The 13,250-nt window shown below is 39.8% G+C and overlaps 1 protein-coding gene across 7 annotated transcripts in view; it reads left to right on the forward strand.

The window, feature by feature from the left end:
- Positions 1 to 13,250, forward strand: part of INVS (inversin) — a 134,937-nt gene that overhangs the window by 83,169 nt on the left and 38,518 nt on the right. For all 7 annotated transcript variants that reach the window (XM_057498887.1, XM_036888378.2, XM_036888381.2 and 4 more), the window contains one exon: positions 5,123 to 5,335. In XM_057498887.1, the coding sequence (XP_057354870.1) occupies positions 5,123 to 5,335 (213 nt within the window). The remainder of the gene's footprint in view (positions 1 to 5,122; positions 5,336 to 13,250) is intronic.

The following is a 13,250-nucleotide window of genomic DNA, read 5'->3' on the forward strand; positions in this document are numbered from 1 at the left end:
GAACTGGATCTCCTCCCAGCCTGTGTCCTTTGGCAGTCTGATCTACCACCCGGCTTCCACAGTCCCTTGGTGCTGGCGAGTTCTCAGTCTGTATTTCAGGCTCATCTCTCGCCTTGGCTCATCCTGTCATCTCCTCCTCATTTCCAGCACCACTACTCGATCCTGCCCTCTGGGACTCTTTCTGGGACTCACACAGTGTCCCTTCAGTGTTTTCCTTCCTTACATCTTTCTGTCATTCAATTCATCTGCTTCCAAAGTAGCCTCCCTAAATCATATTTCTGACATAATTGTTAATCAGGTCATTCCTCTGTTCAGATGCAGTCTCATCTACCAAGACTGTGCTGATTCCACAGTCATGTGTTCCAAACTATGTTCTCCTCTATACTGTGAATTTGAACAGCAATTAGCACATTTTAATTCTGTGTAATCTGTCCTCCCTATGGCCAAGAACTCTGGAAGATCATGATCATCTCTGCTCACAATGCTTTTCATGAAATAGATGCTCAGTAAATAATTGCCATGTTGTCAAGTTGGTGTCTTCAAGTTTGCTGTAGCATTACCCTACTTGACACCTGCATTAGAAGCTTCTGGAATTCTTGAAGCACATGCAGAATTAGATAAAGCAGAAAAGTGTGTCTTAACTTTGAGAATGATTATATAAAGAACTCACTTTCTCTATTATAGTGAAATGACAACTGCAAAACAAAAAAAGACTTAAAGATTTAGGGATTTGGACACTTAAAGCTGGAAAGCCAAGCGGAATCGTCAAGGCTGAAGTTTTGATATTACAGCAGATATGTGAGAGGATTGAAACCCTAGAAACCAAAGGGAAAGGTTAAGACTCCTAAGAATTAGTATTAATTTATTTCTATGAAGGATTCATTCTATAACAATGTTTACTGTCTGGCTGCTATTTTTTTATGAAATCATAAAAATATTTTTTTTCTAATTCAGTTCCCATTTATATGCTAAACCTTGAATTTCAGGCCTAAGTAAGTTGGTGAATTGAGATGCTTACTGCCTCCTGGAGTAAACATATGTTAATTACAGCCAGAAGGACCAAAGGAAAAAATCCCCCTAACTGTACTTGCCAATCTATAGATGAAAAGAGACAGTGGTAATATCCCTGTCCCTTTAATGTTTAATCAGCAATGTACCTTGATGTGCAAGTGTCAGAACCTGGCATGCCTTTTATGTTTATTGACATTCCAGTTTAAGCATTCCGCTTGTCCCATCAGACCATTCCCACATGGCAAGTCCAATTGTATCTCACCTCTTGTCTTTATCTACATTGTTTCTTGTCTGGTTACCATCAATGTAGTGTTAATTTTTCCTTCTCATGCATTGACACTATCCACTTGATGTGCACTGCGTGGGCATAATTTTTGCCAACTACTGCTGGCTTTCAGTCAATAGCTATCTGACAGCCACACTCTGACATTGATGGGAATATTCACAGCACTTGAATGTTTCTAAATTGAATTTGGGTTGAAGAAAGATTCAGCAGTAATAATCACAATATGGTCAGTTGCTGAAACACTAGGTGTAGATTCTAATCTTAAAACCTTGCTAGCTACTTAGATTGTGTCTCCCCAAATCAAAACTTGACTGAGAATCCTAACTTGAATAAACCAGCTATAAAAAATATATTTTTGAGAAAACTGGGGAAATTTGTACTTGGAGTGGGTACTAGATCTCACTAAGGAATTCCTTTTAATTTTATTAATACAATCATTTCATTGTGGTTATGTCCATATTATTTATATGTGAATACTACATGCAGAGAAATTGGATGATAAGGGTTCTGGAATTTTCTTTAAAATACTTTAGCAAAAATAAAACGGACTGGGTTAGATGAAGCAACTGTGGCAAAAATCTTGCTAATTGTTAAATTTGGATAATGAGTGTATAGAATTATTATGCTATTCTCTCTCCTTTTGTTTAAGCTTGAAGTTCCTCACAATAAAATACTTAAAATATTCAAAATGCAATTTTCCATCCACAAGCAGTCTGAGAGACCTGGTTCTTCTCTCCATCCTTTCACACCATCTGTAGGTGAGGAGACAGAAGCTCAGAGAAGTGTCAGGAATGCCCAGGGCTGCAGGCTGCTGGCTCCCAGCTCAGCATTCTTTGGGCCACATTACCCTGCATGTTACTTCCTTTCGTCAAGTTTGCAAATTAAGCCTTCATTTGGGCCTTACTGTCATAAACCAGATTTTGATAATACTACTTGTATACTATGTGAAAGACTCTACATATTAATCATTATAGAAAGATGATCAAGATTACTAAATACATATGTTACTTGCACATTGGTTTGAGAAATAGTTTTATGCTGTAGGAGACTTAAATCCAATAACGGATGTGTAGTGGAAGGATTACTGAACAGGGAGTCATGCAATCTTAGTTCTAGTCTAGATCCTGCAGGTAACTAGTGACCTAACCTTCAGCAAGTTGCTTCATCTTTCTAGGTCTGTTTATTCATTTATAAAAGGAAGGTATTAACTAAATGACCTCTAAAATTCAATATGCTCTATTATTGTGTAGTTATGTGACTCTGATAACAAATATAGTACCGAAAGGCACTTTAGAATTTATTGTGAAACTTTAAAAAGTTCTGAATTTACTAAATGCTGTCTACTTACAAATCAAGTTTTAAAGTTTGTATACACACCTCTACTCTATGGCTTCTGGTCCCTGAACAGTAGTGGCAAATTAAACTGTCCTAAAAAGGGGATTCCTTAATTTGACTATGTGGGACATCCTTCTGAATTCAGTTTCTGCTGAAGTGACCAAACCACCCTTTCCTCATACTGAAAATCTCTTACTTTTATTCTTTTTCTGTGACTGTTAAGTTAGTTTTGAAGAGATCATTTCTTTCCTGTAGTCACTGGATGATTTTCTGTGTCTAATCATGCATCCATATAGTCATCCTTTATTTCCACTTTATAAATCCGCTGATTATTTCCTCCTAAACCTCCGATTGCACTGGATTAGAAACCGTCACCCAGAGAGAACCATATCGTGGCAGTCGTTAGCATTCATAAATACTGGTGTGAGTCCTATGGAAATAATGTTTATGAAAAGCAACTGTGGTATCACCAGCCTTGCTGCAGTGTGTGTCCTGTAATTATAACGGCAGCAGCTGACACTGATTAATTGCTTCTTTTATGCCAGGTGCAATGCTATCTTCTTTACATTTATTATTTCATTTTCTCCTCACACCAAGTCTATGATGAGGAAAGGTGGTTCTTAGAAACATCAAGTAAGTTGGTTAAGAAATAACAGTCATCATTACCATTGTTGGATGGTAGAATTGGGGTGTTTTCCTTTTATTTTGGTACTTTTGCATTGTTTAAACTCTTAAAATATGTATCATTTTAATAAGGTAATCATTTTTCTTTAAAAAAGGAAAGCATATTTGCCAAGATATTAAACAGTGATTATTTCTGAGGGTGGGATATAAATACTATTATTTTCTTCTGTGTATTTATCCAATTTGTTTTATATTTCTAAAAATAGAAAGGATATATATTTTTAAAAGGAATGGCCTAAAATCACACATCTAAAAAGTAACCAGTTGAGTTTCAAATATATTACTATATGACAATACCCATCTTTTCTAAATAATTATGCACACTGTACAAATTTAAAAGGCATAAAAGGGCATTCAGTGAAAACAAAATGTCCCTCCTACCCCAGCCACTGATACAACCAGTTTCCCCCCCAGAGGCAAAACTCTCACCAGTTTCTTGGGAAATATCTACAGATATATTTTACATAGATAGGCATATAGGGATATGTTCTTTTTATACAAATGGAGCATGCCATAATACTGTTCTGTTTCTTACTCTTTTTTCTTTTTCTTCACTTTAACAAGACATCCTGGAAATTGTTCCTTATTTACTCATATGCTGCAGTAATGGCTGCATTGTGCAGATGACTTCATTACATGGATGGCCTGTACTTTATTTAACCAGTCTTCTGTTGATGGACATTGAGGTTGTTTCCATTCTTTTACTATTTCAAACTATGTTTCTATGACTATCCTTGTACATAAAGCATTTCACACTTGAGAACTGATCTGTAGGATAAATGCATGTAAGTGAAATGGCCATGTCAAAGGGCAGATACAGGAATACTTTTGATAAATATTGTCAAATTATTCTCCCTAAAGATTAAAGTACGATAGAGAGCTGCCTGCCTCCATCCTTGCCAGCACAGTGTACTATTAAAGTTTCTGATCTTTGCTGATCCAATCATTAAAATGCTCTCCATGTTGTCTTAATTTGTATTTCTCTTAAATGAGAAATATTGAACGTATTTTTATATGTTTAGGAGCCAGTAGTATTTCCTATTCTGGTATCTTTTACCTTTGTTTTGGTGGTTTTTTGCCCTGCAAAATTTTGTTGTTTTTACATAGTTGGATTTACCAGTCTTCTCTTATGGTTTCTGAGTTTTGTATCGTTTTTTTTTTAGAAAAGACTTCCCACTCCAATATTTTTAAATTTTTTTTCTATGGGTTCTTCTAGTACTTTCATAGTTTTGCTTTTTATACTTAGATTTGTGCTTCTTCCAGAATTCATTTTGTATAAAATGTGATACAAGAATCTTTTTTTTCCCCAGATGGCTTCCCAGTTGTCCCAGCACTATTTAATAATCCATTCTTTGTGCAGTGATTTAAAGGGCCATCCTTATCACATACTAAATCTCTCCATTTGGAGGTATATTTTTTATTTCATGAGCATTACCTGTCAGTAATCATGGGCTCAAACTTATAAATCTCAAAGAATATTATTTGCAGGATTTTTTCAATAGTGGGGAGTTATTTGGCACTTAGAGAAGAAGAAAAGTGATCGTGTGTTCTTACAGCCCCCGTTTGTGAGGTAGCAAGCCGAACTCAGGAGCCAGCATGGCCGGCAACATGGAGACCTTGGCCCCAGCCTCACCCTGGCTTTGCACACCTCAGGGAGGAAAGGAACAGCTCTGGAGTAGAGAACATAGATTTGCTTGAAGAATATTCCACATCTTGGAATGAGGTTTCCTTCTGCTGCATAATATTGCTAGTTAATTGTGCCTTCAATTACATTCCAACACTTAAAAAAAAATCCTCCTACTCCAGGTACACTCCCCTTGATTATGCTTTGCTTGGTGAGCGCCATGAAGTGATCCAGTTCATGTTGGAGCGTGGAGCCCTGTCCATCGCAGCTATTCAAGACATTGCTGCCTTCAAAATCCAAGCTGTCTACAAAGGGTATAAGGTCAGAAAAGCTTTTCGAGACCGGAAGAATCTCCTCATGAAGCATGAACAGTTGAGAAAAGATGCTGCTGCCAAGTAAGCTTGAGCTATAGAGATAGTAGTGTTCCACAGCTCAGAGTCGGTGCAAGCGGGTGGGTGGCGGGAGTGACCAGGAGAAGGAGTCTAGAGATCTGAAATCATTTTGATGCCTGTACCACATCGCCGTCCCCTTTCTGCTCACCAGTCCTTCAAAGGAGGGAGGCCTTTTCTCTACCTGGTGGCTGATTCCACATCAGGTTAGTCCCTGATGTGCCAGCCCAGGGACAAACCCCCACCACACCCCCCATGGCAAGGAGCTGGGAGGTGGGAGTGCTATGTGCAGTAAGATACAATGACAAAACTGGTCTTCTCACCATTCCCGCCTTTCCAAAAGGATCTTACACCAATTCCTAGCCTACTTTCACTTGACTAATCTTAAGTCTGGTTTTGATTTGATTAAAGGAACCAAATTGTATAAATAACCTGCTCTCCCCCATCTATTCCCTAACAAACCTATACTTAGTGTAATTTATTCAAGTGATTGAATTCTTTCTATATATACAAAACTCTTGGCTAGAGTCTGCAGATAAAACAGTGACTAAAAGCAAAGTACTTCACATTCTTTTGGATATTGATACAGAACATGCAGAAGTCATTTGTGCTTATTATATGTACATTGTGATTATTTTATCATAAATGACTGGCTTTAAATTATGTTTTGGTTTGCTTTTTCTTTGATACCTTTGCTGGGTATCTTAAATGGCAGGATTGTTGTTAGCAGATATAGATACAAAAACCTCTGCTGATAAAGATGCGCTTAACAGGCAGATTCTCAAGAGGTCACTTCCTGACTGTATCTTGAATCTTTCCAGATTTTAAGTCCTTCCAAATCATGAATCTTTCCTTATCTTGCCCTTAAGGTAGAAGCATAAGTATAATAAGTAATGATTTTAAATATGGATAAAGGGCAGGATAAACCATAACGTTAGCCTTCAGTAGAGAAGACTGAGAGAAACACATGATTTTTGTGCCTCTGAAGCTGCCAAGGTTGGTGGCATCCTAGAAAATATTATTTTGCTTTCTTGTCTTATTGAGGCTTTCTCCTTTTCACTTTTGCCAAAGAATCCTGGATAACCCAAGACTTCTACATGCCTCTTTTTCCAGCCTTCTTATAAAGGTTCTCTGCATGTGAGTGACAATTGTGAGCAGGTAATACATGTGACAACTTATCCTGAGTTGCAAATAAATATTCTCTATAAGGGATGGAATATTGTATTTCCTTCTAACTGATGTTTCTATAAACTGCAGTTTAATGTGTGAGAATCTGTCTTCAGAATCTGAAGTGGTATCTACCTGAATATAAGACAGAACCCTACAAAGGCAACACGACTGACTTTGTATGCCCCCCAAAAAGGAATGTGTTAATCCTAATAGATTGCATTCATTGTTGTTGGAGAGAGGAGGTCCTGGAGTCCTCCTTTCTCCAAACCCCTTTTCCTGCAAAGTAGAAGGGTTATGGTAGAAAGAAGACACAGCTCCAGTGCAGCCTCTGATATTTACTGGTGATGAATTTAACACAGCATTTCTCTCTGGGCCTCAATTTCTTCACCAGTAAAACATGACAAATTAGATGAGTTGATTTCTAGGCATGCTCCATTTCTGGGGAAACCCCCAAATCATCATTGGTGGTGACCTCAGCCTCCTGTCCCCCCCCCACTTTGTCTGGGGGTGGGGCATTGGTGCTCCTGGGGCCAAGGGTTTGGACAGGCATGCTACTGCGTCACTGTAGAGCTGGAAACCAAGAGCCTGTTTGTCAGAACATCTCCTGTGCAGAGGATGAAGCTTCAAATAATGGCATGTTTAAATAGAATAGAATGATGGTTTAAAATTTACTCCTAACATGGCCTTAACAACTTCCAGCCCAGAGGGTTTGAAATGACAAGGGGATTTAGAGAACCTCTTGTCCAACCCCCTTTTAGTTGTTTCCCTAATAAGTTTCACTTTTGCGAAAGACAGGTGCTCTTTGTTTTTAGTGCTTAGTTTCTGAATTTTTTAAAAACACGTTCAAATGGGAGCTGTGCTTACTATGATAATATCTAAAATGGCCAAAACTGAGCAATTATCTTGTCCCTTGCTTTTTCTTAGTCACAGTCTTTCCTTTATTGGATGTCACTATTGAAAGTGTGACCATCCCCTCCTACAAGGCACACAGACCTCCAAGAGAACATTTAAATGGATAAGAAATGGATTTAATTTGTCTTGATTTTAATTCTCAAAAGTTATTTCTTTAAATCTGAGTCAGTGTTTAATTTTTGTTTGTGGTTTTTGCTTCAAGGAACAAAAAATAAGATTAAATCCAGTCCTTGCAGCTGCCTCGATGTACCTTTCCCAGCTTGTCGTGTTAGGATGGCAGGCATCACCTTTCTTAAAGCAAGGATGTGAAAGGAACTTACTAAACTTGAAGCAAAGTGATTTCTAACTTACTGATAAAGAAATTGGAAGAGAGACGTTTTAGCCATGTTTTCTAAGGTATCTTTTTTAGGAAATACTATTTAAGAGATACCTATGATCCATTTAAAAACACCATGTAAAAACGGCCATGCCGCACCACCTGTGTTCCCGTGTGAACACCACCACGACCCCCCCGCCAGGCACACAGATGGGTGCACACTTGCCTAAGCCTGTCTCATGTTGATTGCTCCTTCCTCAGAGCTTTGCTCTTGCTGGGTTTGTATCTCACTCTGCAATCTCACTGTTTTTCTCCCATCTTTTTAAAGACGGTCAGCCCTGTGGACGTACTCCTTGGACTTCTACTCATGCTCTACTTTTTTCCATTGAAAATATATCCACTCTTAAAACTTAGATTACTTCAGCTCTGTAGGTAACCCGTTCATCTGTCCCCCAGCTTGGCCTCCTGGAACTCTAACCCTGCATCATGAGCCGCCTGCCGGGCATTTCCACTTTGCTGTCCTTCTGTCGCTTGCCAATGCTTCAGATCACTGGGCATTTCCATTTGCAAGTGTTCTTGTCATTATCACTTCAGACTCACTGAAACCTACAACTCATCACCACAGCCTGTTTCTCTTCTTGCCTCCTTACTTCCCTGCTAGCGCTGCCATGAGTGATTCTACTGATTACTCTACACTCTCTACAGGCCACCATTCTTGACTACCGTCTGCGATGCTCTGTAAGACCCCTCAACATGTTACTTCCACTTCCATCTCCAGTCCTCACTTTTCTTCAGTGCTACCACACTCCCCCACCCTCACACTGAGAAAGTCTCGGCCATCCAGAACTTTCTTCACTTCCTCGCTTACCACTTACCTTCCTTACCACAATCTCTGGGGAACCTGAGCTTCCTCCTGGTTGGTGTATGGGACTGAGTAGGTATGCCTCTTAGAGTTCCACCATCAAGTCAGTTTAGGTCACCCAGTTCAAAGTCTCCTGATGCTTCAGTCCTTTGCTCAGGAGGTGGTCCTGTGTCCTCAAAAAGTCAAGTGACAAGGAATTCTGTTCCTCTTGAGCAGAGTATCCCATGAGTGGACAGTTCTATCTGACAGAAGTTCTTCCCTACCTTTTGGTCTTGAGCTGCCCCCTGAAGAAGAAAAGTCTAGTTCCTTTTCCTTAAACAAACTTCCAGATACTTAGAGAAAGTGCTCATGATGCTCCCTCTCCTACTGCAGCCTCCTGATTGCTTTATAACAGGCCCTGTTCAGCCCACTCCCCTGACATCTTCAGTTTGTCAGCACCTTTCTCCAGGGTTGCCCCATACGTCTGACTCTTCTGCTCCCATGGTGGTCTGCCCATGGGAATCACTCCCATGATTTGACTTTGTACCATTAACTTCTCTGAGCTGCAGTTTCCTATCAGTAAAATGAAAAGAAAATTTCTTAATCCAGGATAGGCTTTGGGGCTCCATGAATGCCCTGGAACGGCATGCGGCATTTCATGTGTCATGAGCAAAGATGGGGAGAAGATCCATATATTTATATAACATTTTCAGAGGGTCCATGAGTCACAAAGAGAAAAAAATCATTGAACTAAATGATATCTGAGACCCCTGCCAGCTCTAACATTCTATAAGTCAAAGGTCCTAAAACACATAACATTTTCTCATTTCCTTGAGAGGAAATCAAAGACTAAAAATACTAGGCCTGTTATTCAGCAGCAGTGAAGAGGTAGAATCTAACAGACCCCCTACAGCCAATGAGAGACCACCTGAGAAGGTCAGAGCTGAACCTTCTCTGTTCTGTGAGGATTCCTCTCACTGGGAATACTCCAGCAGAAATTGAATTATCATCTCTCCAGGGTAATATTTAAGGACTTTCTAAAGTTATATAAAGAGCTGGTCTCTAAGATCTCGTCTGAGCCAAAGATTCTACGAGAGCTCAGGTTAGTGTCTTTGCGCATGGTCTTCCCTCTGCCTGAAATAACCTCTCATTTCCTTCCTTTCTAATTTTGACGTTGTTTCTGTATAGCTTTTCTTTCTCTTCCAGTTTAATTAGTGAATGCCTCCCGCATCCCCTGCCTAGTTCTTTAGAGAGAGCACTATTTCAGCACTTAGCACATGGAGAACTCACTCTCTCCAGGAGTACGCGAGACCGTTCCTTCCTTGAGAGCAGGGATCGTGTTGAGTGTGTCCCCATCCCCAGTACCTTAGAGCACTCGCTTCACAGTGAGCAGTGACTAGTGAGTGAGCTGCTCCTACAGCGGATCTAAGGCCTCACATAAGTCACTCATTGTTCAAGGCCTGGTCTACTCCTCAATCAAGTGGAGAGACTGAATCAGATACTCTCGTAGGTCTTCAGTTCCAGGACTGTGAGCCTCTGTAAGTGCACCACTTTAACTTGTTTGCCTCACTCAGGCAGCAAACACTTTTATGTACCATTTATTCTCAGAGACACACTGGAGCTGATATATTTGTGTGTTTGGTTTTCCAGTTCCTTCCATATTTATCATGAGGAAACTACCATTTGACAAATCATGATTGCTCTTTCTTCTGATTTTTAAAAGAAATATAAGAGTAAAGGGGTTCACCACTGCATATACTTACATGTGAAACTGCACCATTTGGCTTTTAGTGCCCAGTTTTGGAAAAAAGAAGTTAACTCTATCAGACACTGCAGAAATAGGCTGCTGTTTCCCACTCCAGTGGAGTATTCATTTCCATTGCCATGAATACACAGCCTAAGAGAGGTTTGAGAGATGTGATTAAAATTCCACAAAAAAGGGAGTTGTGTAGTTTCAACAATGAGCATTTTCTGAAAAGATCATTAGGTCCAGCCCCACAACTCTTAGACTGTAGGCTCTCTGGCCCCACCAGACCCTGTCACAAGGCAGCTTTACCTACAGTGATCAATTATAATAGTAGATCTTTATAGCTTGCAAAGTTCTTATACATTAATTCATTAAATCTATACAGTAGCCCAGTAAGGTAGACAGGGCAAATATTTGTAATCTTCACAGATGACAAATGTAACACATAGAGGTTAACCTGTCTGAAATCACTCAGCTAGTAAGGGAGAGAGATGGGCCTCAGTCCTACCCTCAGCCAGGCTTCCTACCACTGCTTGGTTCAGGGGAATCACCTCCCAGCCACACTTACATTAGAGATAGTCTCCAGGCCCTGGCGCCAGCTGATGGGCCAGCATTAGTGTTAACTGTTCGTGGCAGAACCAAGCCCCCAGTCTGTTTTTCTTCTAGCCCAGTGCTTATTCAGTTATGCCCGTGTTGTTTCCAGTAATTATTTAAAGAGTGGTGCCAAGCCACTATCATCAATTTTGCAACACAGTTCAATAAAAAAAATCTTCCTGTTACTCTCTAACCTAATGGAGCAGAGCATACCAACATCCTCCTAAATCCTTGAGAAAATTAAGAGTATTGGTTGATCCCAATCCTACACCAAGACTATAAATAAGAATTTCATTAAGGCAAAGCCCAGTCACATTGGTACAACAGGACATGCTAACTTGCTGTCCCTTTTCTGTAGGAGCCATTTAAATCACCTTTCAAATCTCTCTTAGGTCTTGTATTGATGGCAGTTGAAACTTAACTTGAATACTTGTGGAGTGGGAAAGAGCCTGCTTATTTCTACAGTGTCTGATAGAATTCATTTCTATTTGTTAAAACTGGGCAAATGCATCTCTCTGTAGAAGCTACACAGAAGGGTAGAAAAGGGCATCAAAGAAAACAAACTCCCAGGACTCAAACTGCCCAGGCCCAGAGACAGGTCTGTGCAATATTGTGCAAATGGAGCATCAAGTCCTGACATGCTGAAGCTGTTAGGTGTTCAAGTCATCTAAGTTATTGCCCTTGAGCTGATTCTCTGCACATCAAGCAGTCTTTTGATCACTCACCTTCTTATTGGCAACTGTATTGTTTTACAATTGACATCTAGGCTACTGGTTTGTAGAACTCCCCATCCTTGGGTAGATCTGGGTGTGGGGGACTTTAGGGCACTTATCTGCCCCATATTTGCCAGCGAGCAGTGTGTCCCTTAAATCTCATCTTTCTTGGGTGAAACAGCACAGTTCCTTCAGTCCTAGTTTGGAGAGCCTCTTCACCCTGTGGCGCACAAGACCCAATGCAGATGTTGTTAAGGATCGGATCCTCAGTTGACTTTCTCACTTTCTTACTCTGTGAGCCTCTGGGGATCTGCTAAAACTATTCTAGAAAAGATAGTATAAACCAGACTAATTCGCAGTCCATCAAAAGCTATTGTCTGGTAAATTTTTCTTAAGATAATAGAAAAAGGAGAGGATAAGGTGGAACTATTTTATACATGAAGATTCTGCCATGTTAATGGATTTCCGGCTAAAACTTTACTTTGCTGTGTCATAGAATTTCTTTCTTTCTCTTTAATTTTTCATATAAACTAGAATATCTGATTGGTTCTTTTTCTGGTATGTTTCCTAAACTTACAGAAATAGATCAAGTTTGTAACATAGCCCACCATGAAGATTAAAGATCTTCCACATTCTGTAATAGTTAATTAAGTTGGAGGAAAAAAAAAAAAAACACTTAAATTTCAGGGCAATTACTGAGTCTAAGAGTTTAGGACTAAAAGCTACATTGGAAACTAGTTTGAAATGCTGTTAATCTCTGTTTGATGTGGTATTACCAGTTTCTTTATATAATCCAATTGATTTGTTAAATGATAGCAAATGAAATGAAATTTTAAAGAACAACCTGTCACTGAGACAAATTTTATAGGAAAGTAAAGCAGCTGAGTCCTAGCTCAACTCTCTATATAATTTACCATGTAGCCTGGAGCAAGCCACTTACCTCTCTGCCTCAGTTTCCTTATCTAGCAAGGGAAAGTAACCTGAGAAAACTGTGATTCTTTCAAACTCAGAAAATGAGCAATGGTTCTGGACCTTTTTCCCCCAAGGAGAGTCATACATGTGGGATCATGTTCTGCTTTCGGGAGTTGTGTGTGTGTGTGTGTGTGTGTGTGTGTGTGTGTGTGTGTGTTGCTGTTATGGCTTTTGTATTAAGACAGTGGTATAGATAAAATAGGATCATATTCATGATCCCTATTTCTAATCCCACCCACTATTCTCCAGTGATAACTTTTATCTTTTGCACCAAGAACCACAGCTCTGGAGAACTGCACACCTGTGGGCTATGTGACACCTGGAAGGTTTTTTAAATTCAAAATGTATCAAGTTTTCTAAAACATTAATTTACTTCTATTCACAAGCTGAGGACCTAGTTGTATATTTACATTATTTTACATTACATTATTTCTCCCTAGCCTGCTTACTTGGTTCTACCAAAATGAAACAACACCCTCCTGCAAGCCTCCCTCTCCAAAGAAGAAGTCTAGGAAGGCAGACCCCCTTGCTTCCTAGACTTCCTGATCATGCTAAAAGGCTGGATCCCCTGTTTGTCCTGTGGCTCCTTTGTTGGAGGCCCATAAAGGTCTACAGTGACAGGTTTGCCCAAGGCTGATTGTAATTGGCTTCTTGGA

Source organism: Manis pentadactyla, chromosome 3, assembly GCF_030020395.1.
Source record: "Manis pentadactyla isolate mManPen7 chromosome 3, mManPen7.hap1, whole genome shotgun sequence".
Lineage (NCBI taxonomy): Eukaryota > Metazoa > Chordata > Mammalia > Pholidota > Manidae > Manis > Manis pentadactyla.